Here is an 18,234-nt window from a genome sequence, read left to right on the forward strand (position 1 = left end):
GTGTGCAGCTCTGCAGCACTTCTGGAGTTAAGAAAGCTGGCCTGGAAATTATGTAGCACGGCTAGTGTTATTGTCATGCATGAAATGGAAGAATTTAAAGACACTCCCAGGAGGACAGAGGAACAATCTGGACATAAGAAAAAACAGTGGGGGGAAACAGGCCGGCAGCAGGTCCCAGCTGCCGCCACTGCCATCACAACCTTCTCAGAAACTGCACAAAAGAGCCAGCGCTTTAGCCTGCACCTCAGCCACAACAATAGCACCTACTGGAGCAGAAAATGCAAGATCTGGAGAGCATCCAATAAAATTAGAGTATCAAAGACGCATGTGTCATAGTATTCTGAAATATTTTAGAGCAGGCATTGGAACTAGAAAATTCCCTCTCTGATAGCACTGGTACGGATTCCATGCTTATCCTGTACATGTAAATCCTAAGGGACAGTTTTGTTCATCTGCTTGAACTACAGTAAAAAAAAACCATTCCATTTTATGTCTTCTGTTTCATCAAATCCCCCTCCTTGTTTGGCATGATAAAAACAGATTTCAGAGCTACCTGTATGTTTCCTTCTACTTGAACATTACCTGGTTAGAGATAGGGCATACTTCTATAGGGATATCCATCTTCATAGCCAAATTCTTAGCTGCTGGGTGTTTTGCAAGGGCAAAGCCATGGCCAATTCGGCTGGTATTCAGAAGCAGAGCATCCAATACATTTTTATCCACAGAGGTGCCCTCCCAGTCTGAATGATACAGAGAATACTGCCATGATTATATAATCACCAAATAGGCATTATGATACTACCAAATATATATGAATGAACCCTGAAGTAAGTTATTTCATGCAATAGAAATACAGTCTAAAAGAGAATCACTTAAGCCAGGGATCCCCAAACTAAGGTCCATTGGCTGGATGCAGCCCTCCAAGGGTCATTTACCTGGCCTCTGCCCTAAACTTTAGACTTAGGGTCGCTCTAAAGCAGTGGTTCTCAACTTGTGGGTCCCCAGGTGTTTTGGTCTACAACTCCCAGCAATCCCAGCCAGTTCACCAGCTGTTAGGATTTCTGGGAGTTGAAGGCCAAAACATCTGGGGACCACAGGTTGAGAACCACTGCTCTAAAATAACTTGAAGGCACACAACAACAACAATCTTAATTAACTTGACTGTCTCCTCAGCCAAAAGCAGGCCTTCACTTCCCATTGAACTGCTAGTAAGTTTATGTTGGTTAAAAGTATTCTTCATTTCAAATTCGACATTGTTCTTTCGTGTTTTTTTGCCCTACAAATAAGGTATGTGTAATGTGCATAAGAATCCGTTCATGTTTTCTTCAAACTGTAGTCTGCTCCCCCCCCCCCCCAACAATTGGAGGGACTGTGAACCAGCCCTTGGCTTAAAAGGTTTGAGGACCCCTGACCTAAGCCTTTCTTTATCCTAGAGAAAAGATAATGAAGAATGCACTTACTTAATATTTAAAGGTACCTTTAAAAGGTCCTAACTACATCACAATCTGATTTATCAGCAACGTAAGGGAGCGGACAACACAATCCTATTAAAATAGCTCCATTGGTTGCCAATAAGTTTCCGGTCCCAATTCAAGGTGCAGGTTATCACCTACAAATCCCTAAATGGTTCAGGTCCTGCCTATCTTTGCGCATTTTCCACTGTTAACTGGTGCGGACCCTAAGATCTGTCGGGGAGGCCCTTCTCTTGCTCCCGCCACTGTCACAAGTTTGATTGGTGGGGACGAGAGAAAGGGCCTTCTCGGTGGTGGCCCCCTGGCTCTGGAACTCTCTGCCCAAGGAGATTAGGCTAGCGCCTACTTAAAATATGAATATTCCAACGTGCATTTGCAAATGATTAGGCCCAGTCTATGATTGCTTGGTCCTAGTTAACTGCCAGATGGAACTCAGCACTTTACTCCAGCCCTGTCCCTATAGTCTATTTCTGCACAAGCCATGCCCAGCCCCCACCCTCTCCAACCCTGATATGCTCTTTATAGTCTGATTCTAGTTATAAAGATTGGTTTTTGATCTATTGAAATGATGTTTTTATACTCCATTGTTTTACTTGTTTAATTGGTTGTAATGTGTTCATTGTGTTTTTAAGTGTGTTTCATTGGTTGACTTGTTATTTACTGGGCTTGGTCCCACTTGTAAGCCACCCTGAGTCCCTTCGGGGAGATGATGATGATCGTTTTGCTCCAAGGAAGTGGGAAATTATTGTTTCCATTTGATGTTTGATGTTTTGTCTTATGTCTGTTATAACAGGCTGTGTTTTTTATTTAATTTTAGTTGTTAAGTCATAATTCGTGTTTATATGTTGGGTTGTTTAAACTTTGTTAGTATGGATGTATTGTTGTTGTATTCGGGCATTGATTGTTTGCCTTTTATGTTTGGAATCTGCCCTGAGTCCCTTTGGGGAGACAGAGTGGAATATAAATAAAGTTTTTTTATTATTATTATATGATTATTATTATTATTACTATTAAGACTCATGCCAATTACATGACATGAATTCCACAATAATGTAAAGTTATGATGGTGACTTTTTAACAATCTCCATGTTTAATCACATTGGCTCCTGTGAGAAAGAAGCACTCCATGTATACATCAGAACAGTGTTCAAAATGGTGCTCTACAACGTGATTCACCAAATAGTGATGAAGCCTTATATTTTGCCAAGTAGCATTGTATTTTCTAATGTGTCATGTCATATCATAGTGTGTCAAAATAATGATTCATAGGATTGAAGTCCTCATCTCCTAGTTTCCTCCCTTCCATCAGATCAGCATGGTGAAGCTTTTGTGTTTACCTGTCTCACCAGCATGGAAAAAGTATGGCAATTTTGATTTTAGAACCTGTGCAGAAGTCAAGGCATCCTTCAACTCCCAGAGAGAGTGTCCTCCATCTTCCCAGCCAACCTAAGAAGGGAATTGAAGAAGACAAACAACCTCTGATTATTCATTGCCTAAGAAAACTGTATTAAATTCTTTTAAAATTTTTTTTTAAAAAAACTTTAAAATTATGGGGTCACTATAAGTCAACAAGCAACCACATGCATATATACATATTAAGTGAGCACTCCCATTCATAGGTTTTCATCTTAATTACTCTTAACAGAATAAAAAAAAGTTTATACTATGATACTGCTATATTTATTTTCAATGCTGTTTAATTAACTGTATATTTTATTGTTTTATTGTGAACTGCCTCAAGAGGAATCGCATAAAAAGTGATATACAGTTTTTAGTGATATACAATAGATTTGTCCAAACTAGCCAGATGAATCTGATAGAGTTGACAACATAAACATCACTTAAACTGACTTTCAGAAGGACATTTGTGTTGCCTTGTAACACCCCAGCAGCAACCCAACTGCCATCATGCCCTGCATATTAAGTATGGATAAGATTGGGCTATAAGATCTGTTGGAGATAGCAACATTCTCAAGCCTACTCTATTTAATGTTTTGTCTGTTTGTAATATGTCATTTATTTCCTGAAGTGTATGTCTTCTTTGGTTTGAAGTTTTCTTAACTCTATGTGCTTGAGGCAGTGGGAGGGGCTGCAGACCATGTCGCTGGTTCAGTGACTGTTTAGGAGCCCCCGGTGACACAGTGGGTTAAACCCCTGTGTCAGCAAGACTGAAGACCGACAGGTCGCAGGTTCGAATCTGGGGAGAGGTGGATGAGCTCCCTCTATCAGTTCCAGCTCCTCATACAGGGACATGAGAGAAGCCTCCCACAAGGATGATAAAAACATCAAATCATCCAGGCGTCCCCTGGGCAACGTCCTCGCAGACGGCTATTTCTCTCATACCAGAAGCGACTTGCAGTTTCTCAAGTCACTCCTGACACGACAAAAAAAAGTTACTGTTTAGAATGCAGTTTAAAAAGGATGACAGTTGAGAAATGACAGTTGAGCCTTGAGTCTGTTTGACAACTACAACTACCAAATGTCGAGGTCTATTTCCCCCAAACTCCACCAGTGTCCATATTTGGCCATGTTGGGTCTCTGTGCCAAGTTTGGTCCAGATCCATCATTGTTTGAGTCCACAGTGCTCTCTGGATGTAGGTGAACTACAACTCCAAAATTCAAAGTCAATGCCCACCAAACCCAGTATTTTCTGTTGGTCGTGGGAGTTCTGTGTGCCAAGTTTTGTTCAATTACATTGTAGGTGGAGTTCAGAATGCTCTTTGATTGTAGGTTAACTATAAATCCCAGCAACGACAACTCCCAAATTACAAAATCAATCCTGTGCCGTCACACCCAGACCTTAAAAAGTTAAAACTAAGATGTTTTTCTCTCTTTATCTGGGTGAACCGCTGTATGTCTTCTTTAATTAGAAGTTTTCTTAGCTCTATGTACTTGAGGCAGTGGGAGGGGCTACAGACCATGTGGCTGGTTCAGTGACTGTTTAGAATGCAATTTAAAAAGGGTGACAATTGAGGAATGACAGTTGAGCCTTGAGTCTGTTTGACAACTACAACTCCCACTGGGGTCTTTCTTTGAAGCAATAACTTAATACGTTCAGCAACTCATGCCCGTCAAGATATGAGGTCATGGCGTTAGAAAGGTTGCAAACAACTTATCTAGATTAATCCTGAGGGGACCAATCTATAGAGAATCATGGCTCTGGAGAACTTGTGTATTCGTTATAGCTCTTGCAGTTTGTGATATCTTTTCTCACTTTATAATTGTTCAAGGAGTTCTACACATCCATTGTATTCCATTCTATACACTGTATCAGAGGTTCAGCTGTTACCATTAAAAGTTATGTTCCCATATAAGACATCCATATGATAGTGCTGCAGGGCAAAAAAAACTTTTATTTCATTAGAAAATATTATTTCCTTGCTCCCTGCAATCCTTGGAACATAAAATACAAGAACAACCAAGAAATAAAAGAGCTCACCAAATCAAATCCAGCCACAATTTTCGGGAACTTAGTTCTCAGTGCAATGGCTGTAGAGACAGCTTTCTTAATCTGATGGACAGTCTGTTTTCTGAAAATTAATTTTAAAAAGTAAGAACACAAGGTGCAGGGGGAAAGAACCCAAACAGGCGTTGTCTCTTCTGTGCTCTGAACCAGTCTCTATAGATGTCAGGTGTAAAATGCGTTCCTTAAAGGTGTAGAAATAGAAATCATTTTAGCATCAAATACAGTATAGATGTGCACTCACTGCCTTATATCAGACCTGGGCAAACTTTGGCCCTCCTGGTGTTTTGGACTTGAACTCTCACAATTCCTAACAGACTCAAGTCTTTTCCTCCCCCCAGCTGCTTATGCTCCCTTCTTTACAGAAATCATGCATGAGGGAGGGCAGGTTAAAAATAAAGATGTTGATGATGATGATGATAATGATGATGATGATGATGATGATGATGGTGGTGGTGATGATGATGTTGATTGGGTTGTTGTAGGTTTTTTCGGGCTATTTGGCCATGCTCTAGAGGCATTCTCTTCTGACGTTTCACCTGCATCTATGGCAAGCATCCTCAGAAGTTGCGGGAAAATTACTTCTTTGGATTACAATTCACAGAATCTCCTTGTTGTGGCTCAGTCTGAGCCTGCGCTTTCTGAGCCTGAGTTTCCTCAGGACGAGGAGGATGATGAGTTACAGATTTCTGAACATGTTCCGGTTATTGAGTCAGATATTGTTGATTCTGAAGAAGAGACGGCATTTCTGTTCCCCAGAGAAAGGAATGTGGCTTTAGATAAAGATAGTGAAGCTTCACAGCTGCAGGTGGAGGCTCCTTCTGAGAGCTCAGGGCCTCTTGGTTCCCAGGGTGACCAGGCCCAGCAGGGCCAGGATAATGAGCTATCCGGCCTTGAAGATAGTGGAGATTTGATTAGACAGGACTGTTTGCAATTAAGAGTTCGCAGAAGCGTACGCCTTGCCAACAAACGTGAAGCTAGAGGTCAACGTAATGCTTTCATGTTGGGAGAACATATTTAATAATCTGGTTGAAGGGCATTCTTTGTCAGTGCAATGTTGCTTATACCCTGTTAACTTCTGTGGAAATACCTTGGCTTTTGGGGAAAGCTTCTGGCTCTTTGGGACTTTGGTTTTGATCCTGATTTTTGGAGACTTTGTTTTGCTGCCATGGACTCTTGTTTAACCAATGCTAAAGGACTATTCTTCATGTTATTTGTCTTTAGATCTTGGGAGCTTTGCCTTTGCATTTAAGACTCTCTTTTGCCTATTGAACTTTTGCAACTTTATTTCTGTTTTGATTTTGCTTTTTCTCAATAAACTACAAAACCTACAGCTTTGGTGTGTGGTGGTGTCTTGAGCAAGGTGAATCTATCCTGAGCTGTGACACTCCTATCCATCGAGGCCCTATCTAAACTATTATATAATCCAGTTTCAGAATGCAGATTAACTGCTTTGAAATTGATTGTATTAATGTATTGTTGAATCCCCTCAACAAAGGACTCCCCCAGGCACTAACAAGCCACACTTAAAAACTGTCAGGACATCAAATGCTAATAAAGGTGGCCAAGTGAAACATTCACACTTAGCTCCAACAAACAAGAGTTCTTTCTCCCACCCTGGACTTTCCACAGATACACGAACCCAATTTTCCTAGTTTCCAACAGACCTCACAACCTCTGAGGATGCTTGCCATAGATGCAGGCGAAACGTCAGGAGAGAATGCCTCTAGAACATGGCCATATAGCCCGAAAAAACCTACAACAACCCAGTGATTCCAGCCATGAAAGCCTTTGACAATACATTATTATATCGTATTGCCCCTGATGGCAAAGATGTATCTTACCTGTGTGTTGTGTATATAATCTTTGCACCCACGAAATCAGGGTGGTCCTTTACAAACTGCTTGGTCACATCTTTATAAGCTGCCACAGACCAAAATTTGTCATGTGTGCTTCCATCCAATTCATATACCTGTGGACAAAACAAGCACGCACAAAGATAAATTCAAGTAAAAGACTGATGTGCCCTAAAGACAAAAAGGATAACAAGCATGAGTCACAAGGAACTCTTTGTTTACATTGGACCACTCTAACAACTGCCATGCAGGCTACACAGAGAAGCCATTGAAATCCACAAGCATGTGGACAATTTCAACAGAAAGGAGGAAACCATGAAGATGAACAAAATCTGGCTACCAGAAGTAAAAAAGCTCTAGAATCATTAACAGTAAATAAAGAACCACACTAAAAAAATGGGAATTCCAGACAAAAAGCAATCAGGGCCAGCTAATCATATCCCAATAAAGGATTCCCCAAGGCAGTAAGAAGCCAGACATTGAAATTGCTAGGCCATTAAACGCTAATCAAGGTGGCCAATTGAAACAGTCACACCTACCTCAAACAGACAAGAGTTCTTTCTCCCACCCTGGACATTCCACAGATATATAAACCCCATTTTCCTTGTTTCCAACAGTCCTTACAACCTTTGAGGATGCCTGCTATAGATGCAGGTGAAATGTCAGGACAGAATGCTTCTGGAACATGGCCATACTGCCCGGAAAACTCACCACAAGCCCCTCTTTCTTTACAGATTCCATTGAAATAATCTCTGTAATTTATATTGCGTAAACACTGCTGTGGAAGAATAAAAGGAGTGGCACAAGGAAGTTGACTTTCCTTTTAAATATTGCATGCCACTGTGAACATTGGCCTGTTACTATTAAAAGTTGGTAGAACTTAATAGAACTTACTTCCAGATCATGCTGCACATGCAGTTGATATTTTGTGTAGGAAAGAGGTTTATCTACAATTGATCTACAGCTCTATAGGAGGGCTGCAAAAAGACCTCCATGGACCTTGAATTCAAAACAACAACTGCTTTGAGGCAATAGAAAATAATCAGAGCAATACCAAGCTCTAGAAATGTTGTAGTTTAAACATTATTAATTAGTTGTATTTTTTTTAAAAAAGAAGACATGACCACCTGAAAAGGATGAGTATCTGTAGGACAGCAGAATAAAATTGTATTACTTTAGTGCCCCTAGTATCACAATAGGTTAAACCCTTGTGCCGGCAGGACTGCTGACCAAAAGGTCAGCAGTTCCAATCTGGGGAGAGGGGTGAGCTCCCATCTGTCAGCTCCACCTTCTCATGTGGGGACATGAGAGAAGCCTCCCACAAGATGGTAAAACATCCAGGCATCCCCTGGGTAACGTCCTTGCAGATGGCCAATTCTCTCACACCAGAAGTGACTTGCAGCTTCTCAAGTTGCTCCTGACACAAAAATTACAGAAATATCTCCTATGACTTTTGGAGTTGAGGGACACATTGCCCCCTACTGACTACCTGCATAGGTAATGTAGGTGGTATGAGGAATTATTATGGGCGCATCCGTACTATAGGATTAATGAAGTTTAACACCATGTTAGCTACCATGGCTCAATGTGATCAAATCATAGGAACTGTAGTTTTATAAGGTCTTCAGCCTTCTCTGCCAAAGAGTGCTTGGGCCTCACCAAATACAAATACCAAAAACCCATAGCATTGAGCTGTCTCTACGAAAGTGCAGCTGGGAAGGACCACTAGGAACCCCCCCCCCCCCACACACACACACACACAAAACACACTAGAGATAGACACTAGACCTGTACCCATTTGTGAATATTGTTTATTTCCTGAGCACTTTAAGAGAAAAATGTTGATGCCACAGGTACTAGCCAATGGAAAATAGGCAGTCAAACCATCTCTGAATATTCCTTGCTTAAGAAAACCCTACAAAATTCACTATAAATCGATAGGCGACCAGAACGTAAACACATACACAATGTTTTTTTTCTTAAAACATTGGCCTTCACAAATGTCATTCCATATGTAAAGGTAAAGACAAATGTAAAGGCGTTGTTTGAATGTCAATGTAAAGACTAAAATTACTTAAAATAAGAACAAAGAAACCAACAAAAATAATTACCGGAGGCAGTAATACTCTTATTTCAATGTACTGCACATTGTCTTCATAGAATTCTAGGAGTGCTTGATAAAAATAGGCCTTGAATACAGGTGCGTAGCTGATCAGACCCCCAGCAGCAATGAAGACTTTTTCAAATGTTTCCCAAATGGAAGCCTGAGAAGGATACATCACCTCTGGGAAGTCTGTTACCAGTGTTAGGTTTCTCACCAAGCTGGATAAGGGGGGGAAAGGCAGTTGCAAATTAACACAAGCATTAATTGTACATACATGTCTTACATATTCCTAATAACACAAGTGCCAATGTGGTATAGCAGTTTCAGTGTTAGACTGCAACTCAGGAGACTGAGGTTCAAATCCCTGCTTGGCCACAGAAACTCACTGGATGACCTTGAGCAAGTCACACTGGCTCAGCCTCAAAGGAAGGCAATGGCAAATGCCCTCAGAATAAATCTTGCTAAGAAAATACCTTGTAAATTCACCTTAAGTAAAACAACTTGAAGGAATGTGGCCACCAACACCTTGACCAATTTGCAAATATAATATTGTAAACTGTAGCTTATTGAACTTCTGTATACATTTAGAATGCTTAAGTCAGAATTAGGGAATTCCTAAACCAAGAACTTGTTGAGTATCTGAAGGCTCTTCCACACAGCCATGTAAACCAGAATATCAAGGCAGAAAATCCCATAATATCTGTTTTCAACTGAGTTATCTGAGTCCACACTGCCATATATTTCAGTTCAAAGCAGAAAATGTGGGATTTTATTCATCTGTGTGGAAGGGGCCTAAACCAGTGGTTCTCAACCATTTTTTGAGCAGGGACCACTTTGACCAGGAACCACTTTGACCAGGGACCACTTGACCAGGGACCACTTTGACCAGGAACCACTTTGACCAGGGACCACTTTGACCAGGGGTCATGTTGACCAGGGGTGACGTAGACCAGGGACCATGTTGACCAGTGGCCATGTTGACCAGGGGCCACTTTGACCAGGGGTCACTTTTATTATTATTATTATTAACTTGATTTGTACCCCGCTAGCATCTCCCGAAGGACTCGATGCGGCTCACATAGGCCGAAGCCTCAAAACACAATACAACACATCATAACACAACAATAAAACAGGAGCAAATCAAAATAATTAAGCAATAACAACAACAGTAACAATACGTCGGACACTTTAAAACTGGGCCGGCCAGAGCAATGGGTACAAGGTTAATTATTATTATTATTATTATTATTAACTTTATTTGTACCCCGCTAGCATCTCCCGGAGGACTCGATGCGGCTTACACAGGCCGAAGCCACAAGACACAATACAATATAGAATGTAACATCACAATAACAAGCAAATCAAACAGTAAACAAAATAAAATAACTCCACAATAACTAAGCAAATCAACAAATAGCAAATAACGACAATGAACAGGACATCAAGGACATTATTAAAACTGGTTCGGCTGGCGCACTGGGGTACAGGGTTAAAAGTGCTGAAATGGTAGGAGGCACGTAAGGTTGAAAGTGCGGTGTGCAGCGACACATTGTTATGCTAAGGTGCTACTAGGACTTGGGAGGGGATTCCTAGTCTGGGAAGGCACAACGGAACAGCCAAGTTTTTAGATTCCTTCTGAAAACGGCTAGAGTGGGGGCCTGTCTGAGATCTTTGGGGAGGGCGTTCCAAAGTCTGGGGGCCGCCACAGAAAAGGCCCTGTCCCGCGTCCCCACCAGGCGCGCTTGCGACGTGGGTGGGATCACGAGCAGGGCCTCTCCGGATGACCGTAACGAGCGCGTGGGTTCGTAGATGGTGATGCGGTCACGCAGGTAGGGTGGTCCCGAACCGTTTAGGGCTTTGTAGGTAAGCACCTGCACCTTGAATTGGGCTCGGAAAATGAAGGGCAGCCAGTGGAGCTCCTTAAACAGAGGGGTAGACCTCTCCTGATAATGAGCCCCGGTTAGCATCCTGGCTGCTGCCCGCTGGACCAATTGAAGTTTCCGAGCCGTCTTCAAGGGCAGCCCCACGTAGAGCGCATTGCAGTAATCCATTCTAGAGGTGACCAAGGCGTGGACCACCCCGGCCAGATCAGCCTTCGCGAGGTATGGTCGCAGTTGGCGCACAAGTCTCAGTTGCGCAAAGGCCCTCCCGGATACCGCCGACACCTGAGGCTCAAGTGTAAGCGAGGAATCCAAGAGGACGCCCAAACTGCGGACCTGTGGTTTCAGGGGGAGTGTAACCCCGTCCAACACAGGTAACCACCCTATACCCCGATCCGGTTTACGATCGACCAGGAGGACCTCTGTCTTGTCGGGATTGATCTTCAGCTTGTTCTTCCTCATCCAGATCGACACAGCGGCCAGGCACTCACCTAGCACCTGAGAAGCCTCCTTGGAATTAGGTGGAAAAGAGTAGTAGAGTTGTGTGTCATCCGCGTAGAGATGGCACCCAACTCCAAAACTCCGGATGACCTCTCCCAGCGGTTTCATGTAGATGTTGAAAAGCATGGGCGACAAAATAGAGCCTTGCGGGACCCCACAGGTCAAAGGCCAGGGGTCAGAGCAGGCGTCTCCCAGCTTCACCATCTGAGTTCGTCCCTCCAGGAAGGACTGGAGCCACGACAGAACCGTGCCCCCAAGGCCCATCCCGGAGAGACGACCCAGAAGGATACCATGATCGATGGTATCGAAAGCCGCTGAGATGTCCAAGAGAACCAGCAGGGTCACACTCCCCCTGTCCAGCTCTCTGCGGAGGTCATCCACCAAGGCGACCAAGGCTGTCTCGGTGCCATGGCCAGGCCTGAAACCAGACTGTGACTGATCTAGGTAGTTGGTATCGTCCAGGAAATCCTGGAGCTGAGAGGCGACCACCCTCTCCAGCACCTTACCCAAAAAGGGGAGGTTGGAGATCGGCCTGTAGTTATTCAGCACCGAGGAGTCAAGGGAAGCTTTTTTGATAAGTAGGCGAACCACGGCCTGCTTCAAGTTAGATGGAAAAATTCCTTGCTCCAACGATGCATTGACAATCAGTACAAACCAGTCAAGCAACCCCCCTCTGGCTGATTTAATGAGCCAAGATGGGCATGGGTCCAGGGATGAGGTGGTCGCTCTCACAGCCCCAAGGACCTCCTCCACGGTGTCAGGAAGAACAAGCCTAAAAGAATCCCATAAAATTGGACAAGCAGGTGCCTCCGTCACCTCTTCTGGCACTGCGATGGAATTGGAGTCGAGCTCGAGGCGTATCTGGGCGACTTTATCTGCAAAATGGTGTGCGAAATCGCGACACCGAGCTGCGGGGTCGTCGGGGACCTCCTCCACCGCAGGTGGGTGGAGGAGTTCCCCCACGACCCGAAACAGCTCCGATGATCTATTTGCTGCAGATGCTATACGAGCGGTCGTGAATGACTTCCTGGCCGCCCGTATGGCCACGGAGTATGCCTTAAGAGAGGCTCTAGCCCGTGTTCGGTCAGATACGTCTCGAGATTTCCTCCATTTGCGCTCTAGCCCCCTTCTCGTATGCTTCATCACAGCCAACTCCTCAGTGAACCAAGGAGATGGCCTGTCACGACGCAACGAGATGGGGCGTTCGGGTGCGATCGTATCTAACGCCCTGGCCATCTCCCCGTTGTAGAGAGTTACTAAGGCGTCGATAGAATCGCCAGGCTCCAAGGCAGGAAGAACCCTAAGATTCCTCAGGAATCCATCCGGATCCATCAGTCTCCTAGGGCGGACCATCTTAATTTGTCCTCCACCCCTGCGGAGGTTTAGGGTCGCAGTAAGTCTAAATGTGATCAGATGATGGTCAGACCATGACACTGGAAGGATGTTTTGATCTTCCACTCTGATCAATTCGTCGTCCGCCACAAAGACGAGGTCGAGAGTGTGCCCAGCTTGATGCGTGGGGCCAGATATTATCTGTGACAGTCCTATGGCCGTCATGGTGGCCATAAAGTCCTGAGCTGCGCCAGATAAAGTGGTCTCGGCGTGGATGTTAAAGTCTCCCAGCACCACCAGGCGCTGGGAGACCAAGGCCGAATTAGAGACCACCTCCGCTAACTCAGCCAGGGAAGCTGCTGGATCTCGGGGTGGGCGATACACCAGCAGGAGCCCCACACTGTCACGGCTCCCCACCTTCAAGTGGACACATTCAAACCCAGAAGCTTGCGGGACAACGCATCTGGTCACGGCGATGGATTGCCGGAAGACCACTGCGACCCCTCCTCCCCGCCCCCCTTGTCTGGCCTGTTGATGCACTCCGAAACCTGGAGGACACAGCTGGGAAAGGTTTACACCCCCCATCTCGTCCAACCAGGTCTCGGTAATGCATGCCAGATCCACCCTCTCATCCAGGATCAAGTCCTGGATGGCTGCGGTCTTACCGTTAACGGATCTGGCATTAATCAACAGGATCTTAAGACCAAGGGGGCTGCCAAGGAGCCTACCACTACCCACCTTTTCCAGGGTCGCAAGAACTCTGTTGCGCTTCTCCCTGGGATGTTTATGATCCGCAAATCTCCTTCCCCACACGACTCGGATAGCACCCCTTTTCTCTGGAACCTTCCCTCCCCCCGCCCGGCCAGAATCTAGTCAGCTCTCAGGGGAGGAAGTTGGGCTGGGAAATAATCTCCCTTGGGCATTTGGTAGGGATGACTCTGATATTGAGGTGGACAGAGAGGTATCAAGGGAGCTAAGTGGGCTGAATAAAGGGAGTGTTCTCGAGCGGAGGAGTGTGACTGGCTGAGTAGAGACAACTGGGGCAGATGGGGTCTCAAAATTATACGAACCAGGAGGGGGGGCCGTGACTGGTGAGCTAGTTGTAGAGTTCGCCCGGGGGCCAGGTGGAGTATGGTGGGACAAAGGCCCAGGATCGAACAGGGGGCGAATGTGAGGGTCTACAACTACCCTCCTAATAGTGATGCCCCATTTCTTTAGGCCAGATTGTTTAGCCATTAGCTCACCAAGCCAAGTGCTGTCTTCTGATGAAATTTGAAGACGGGTGGAGCGGTCAAAGGATTGGTAATCCCTCCACAACCACACTATGGCTTTTAGTCTTATGTCCTGTGGTCTTTTACCTAGGATTTGGGCCAGGGAATTGCAAACTGCCCTCCTGGAGGTCCATCTGCCTCTGTTTATCATTTGATCGGCAATGTCCATTGCAAAACTGTCTGTGGAAAGATGTTGATTCCAATCATAAAGTGCAGTGGGCTGATCCATATGGCCGGATGTTATGTTGTCGGCCGTTCTCTGAGCAGCCAGCCCACACCGCTGCCACTCCCGGATGTTTCCATTCCTATGTACGCCCAGGAATTCTCCTTTTCCCTCAGATGTCTCATCTTTAATCCCTCCCTCCCTCCCTCCTTCCGCCTTATGTTCCGAATGCTCTAAAGTGCTTTCCTCCCCATTCCGGCACAAGTCCTTAGCTAAGTCTGCACAGAGAGAGTCTTCAGTCTTTGGAGGATTAGATTGCACAGTAATTCCTGAGAAGGAGGCAAAGCCTCTGAGGAGATGGTCCATTTTCTCGTTCAAAAACCTGAGCTGGAACAACACATGGTTGAACGAGTCCCTCAGGAGGTCGTAAAAGTGCAAAATGTCATTTTTCGGATAAGAGTCCGTTGTAGCCATTCCTATGACAAAAATTCACTCTCTCACCACTGACACCAGACACTCTTATCACTACTCACTCACTCCCACTTACAGCACAATCAGTCAATCCACCAAGCATTCCACTGGTCCCATACTCTGCACATCCTCCCACATTTCTCTCAGCACACTAAACCAACTTATACATTCTCTCACACACACCGCTATCATCCACACCTTCCTATAATTCGCTACTATCACGGACAACTCATACACGCTCCTGGTCTTCTTCACTCACACCGTCTCATGCAATCCTGTCCTCTCCTATTATACTCCTAATTGCTCCTCGCACCTCCTATTATTATCAGCAGTTGAACATATAACATATAGCTAACTAAATAAAATACAACTAGCTAAGGAAAAGTAAGAAAGAAAATAAAATAGTAGGAAAGAAGAGTCAGATGGCAGCTGCAAATTTCTGCTACAGGCAGAGCCTGATGAGTTCCTCAGCTCCTTCCAGTGCTGGTGGGTGGATCAACCAGCTCCCTCTTCTTCACCCCTTTGTCCCGATGGTGTGGGGAATAAAAAGTGGCGCGGCCTGGTTCTCAGCCGGCCCTTTCCCGGTGCGGCGAAGGGGCCGGTGGCTGGATGGAGCGACAGCGGCTGGCTCCCTCTTCCTCGCCCTCCCGATGGCGTGGGGGGGGCGGATGGCGCGGCCTGGCGCTCAACCGGCCCTTTCCCGGTATGGCGAAAGGGCCGGTGGCTGGATGGGGCGGCAACGGCTGGCTCCTCTTCCTCGCCCTCCCGATGGCGTGGGGGGGGCGGATGGTGCGGCCTGGCGCTCAGCCGGCCCTTTCCCGGTACGGCGAAAGGGCCGGTGGCTGGATGGGGCGGCAACGGCTGGCTCCTCTTCCTCGCCCTCCCGGTGGCGTGGGGGGGGGCGGATGGCGCGGCCTAGCGCTCACCCGGTGGCTGGAAGGGGCGGCAGTAGCTGGCTCCTCTTCCTCGCCCTCCCGGTGGTGTGGGGGGGGGGGCGGATGGCGCGGCCTGGCGCTCAGCCGGTGGCTGGAAGGGGCGGCAGTAGCTGGCTCCTCTTCCTCGCCCTCCCGGTGGCGTGGGGGGGGGCGGATGGCGCGGCCTGGCGCTCAGTCGGTGGCTGGAAGGGGCGGCAGTGGCTGGCTCCTCTTCTTCGCCCTCCCGGTGGCGTGGGGGGGGGGCGGATGGCGCGGCCTGGCGCTCACCCTGTGGCTGGAAGGGGCGGCAGTGGCTGGCTCCTCTTCCTCGCCCTCCCGGTGGCGTGGGGGGGCGGATAGCGTGGCCTGGTGCTCAGCCGGTGACTGGATGGGGCGGTAGTAGCTGGCTCCTCTTCCTCACCCTCCCCGGTGGCGTGGGGGGGGGGCGGCAATGGCTGGCTCCCTCCCGATGGCGTGGGGCAGCAGGACGGCGGCCGAACAGGCCCTCACTCACCTCCTCCAGCACTTGGGGCCTAGATGGAATAGAGGCCCTGCAGCAGGTGAGTGGATTCCTCCTCCGGGACAGGAGATGGGAGGGCACGACGGTGGAAAGTCGCGGCTCCAGGACAGCCGGAGCAGGCCGCGATGCCAGGCGATGAGGAGGAAACAGGCCGCGGAGAAATGGCGGCGTGGCGCAGCCAGCCGCGATTTAGTGGCGGCGGCGCGCGGCTGCTCCGTCCCTCGGGGGTCTCTTTCCCTTCCGTCGACCCCAGATGCCCTCCGGGGGGGGCCCTCCCCAAAAGCAGCTGGGCAGAGGAGGCCACGAGGGGAAAAATCGGGGGCGATTGGATCCCGCTCTCAGGAGCTGGCAGTGCTGTGTGTGTTCACAGCGCCATCTTGGAAAAAAAATGTTGAAAAAAAAGTGCTGAGATGGCAGGAGGAGCGTAGGATTAAATAGGTGCGGTGTGCAGCGATCTTTATTCTACTAAAATGCTTCTAGGACTTGGTGATGGGGAATTCCTAATCTGAGAAGGCACAACGGAACAGCCAGGTTTTTAGGTTCTTTGACCAGGTTCACTTTGACCAGGGGCCACTCTCCACCAAAAGGGTTACGCACCAGTTTTTGGTCAACTTCAGATTCGGTTTGGAGTGCTGATTCAGAAAATTGCATTGGATAGACCACATCAGCTCCAGTTTCTGATAAAGAACATATGCCATGGTCAGCAACAGGAAAAGAGTGGCAGGTGGTATGAAAGGAGTAGTAGTAGCATTTTAAAAAATAAACAGGAAGGAGACTCGCAGACCAGATTTTTGACCTTGCGGCCCACTTGTGATCCACGGCCCACAGGTTAAGACCTACTGATCTAAACAATGCACAGTTCCTTATCACATAAATCCACTCCTGGATCCTCCAAGTCTCCTCTATTTTAGCAGCACAATTAAGAGCATAATTTCTGTCTTCCTGCTGATTTCTGTTAATGACTATAGAAATTAGCTGAAATGCTAAGTAGTTTATATCACACACTCAGGCATATTTTAAAGACTCAAAATAATAATTATTTTGTTATTAATGATTTTGACATTATTGTAGTTGCTTGACAAGTACTGTAACATCAACTTTTCCTCATTTGGGGTTCATAATTTTGGAATCAACATGCCCATCAGCTGCTGCTTGGCATATATCACACACCCATGTGAATAATATGCAAATATGTTCACTACATGTCACAAAATACGCAAATTCTGTCAGTGAGACTTTGGCTCATGCTGTTTCCCCATCAGGACCTGTAATAATGAACAAGTTGTTTGCTTTTGGCCTGGGCCTCATTCCTTCATTATGACAACAGTGACCATTTCCAAGGAGTCGCTGATGTTTGGTGTCTTGCCTAATCACAACCTCAACAATTAAAAGTACACATCATTACACAGACGAGATCTGGGTTGAATTCACACTTATTATCTTTGTATAAAAAATCTTTAGTTGTTGTTCATCAGGAAAATTGTGCTCCTACAGCTTGCAGGAGACGGCACTGCCAATTCTCATAAAATGAAGTAGCATTGGGCATGGTCAACAGATGGGATGGGAGAGCACAAAACGGACTCTGTTTGCCACACGTTTAATACGCCAGCTGCTGTTATCCTACCTAAGGAGTCCCTTCCTGTGCTTTGGACGGCAGTTATTTTTCACTCCATTTGGTTGTTTATTACTTTTATTAGACGGGATGAAGGGGGCTGATTGGGGGAATGAATGAGACCAAAAACAGTAGCCTTGCCTCATCTGGGAAGAAGGCTATTTTTTTTTTTAAAAGTGCCCACCAGTCAAGGAATTTGGAGTTAAGGTTTCCACAGCAACGTTAACTCTACCCTCTTGTGCATGACAATGGGGGTCTTTCGTTACATTACCAGACAAAAGGCCAGGCAATGCAAGAAACTACTCCATAAACAATGCAACATAATGGAAAGGAAATGAACCATAGCTAGAGGAGGACACACACAGCAGCATTTTCTACTGGTTTATGTGTGGTAGGAACTGGCATCTTAGCCCTAATCTGGGAAAAACTGCTTACATAGCAAGCATCACCCTAGAAACCAGAAATGAATGAAGCGCCAAAGGCATCTTTTGCTAACTTATCTAAAGTATAAAAGCCAGCCAAAGAATGGGAATTTTAAATGATAGCATCTCCTGCAGCTCAGCAGGGGGACTTGAGGAGATCTTGTGAGAAGGGGGAGGGAAGGACTGGCCTCCCACTCTTTTCACAAAAGCCCTGGGCAGCTCGATCTTATCCATGTGTTTATTCCAAGTTAGT

General features: G+C 46.3%; 1 protein-coding gene across 3 annotated transcripts in view; it reads right to left on the minus strand.

Moving 5' to 3' along the window:
• ADA2 (adenosine deaminase 2) overlaps positions 1 to 18,234 on the minus strand; it is a 42,702-nt gene that overhangs the window by 6,491 nt on the left and 17,977 nt on the right. For all 3 annotated transcript variants that reach the window (XM_060776684.2, XM_060776686.2, XM_067469289.1), the window contains exons 4-8: positions 8,903 to 9,113; positions 6,780 to 6,907; positions 4,912 to 5,002; positions 2,810 to 2,918; positions 583 to 740 (exon numbers count right to left, since the gene is read on the minus strand). In XM_060776684.2, the coding sequence (XP_060632667.2) occupies positions 583 to 740; positions 2,810 to 2,918; positions 4,912 to 5,002; positions 6,780 to 6,907; positions 8,903 to 9,113 (697 nt within the window). The remainder of the gene's footprint in view (positions 1 to 582; positions 741 to 2,809; positions 2,919 to 4,911; positions 5,003 to 6,779; positions 6,908 to 8,902; positions 9,114 to 18,234) is intronic.

This window comes from Anolis sagrei, chromosome 5, assembly GCF_037176765.1.
Source record: "Anolis sagrei isolate rAnoSag1 chromosome 5, rAnoSag1.mat, whole genome shotgun sequence".
NCBI lineage: Eukaryota > Metazoa > Chordata > Lepidosauria > Squamata > Dactyloidae > Anolis > Anolis sagrei.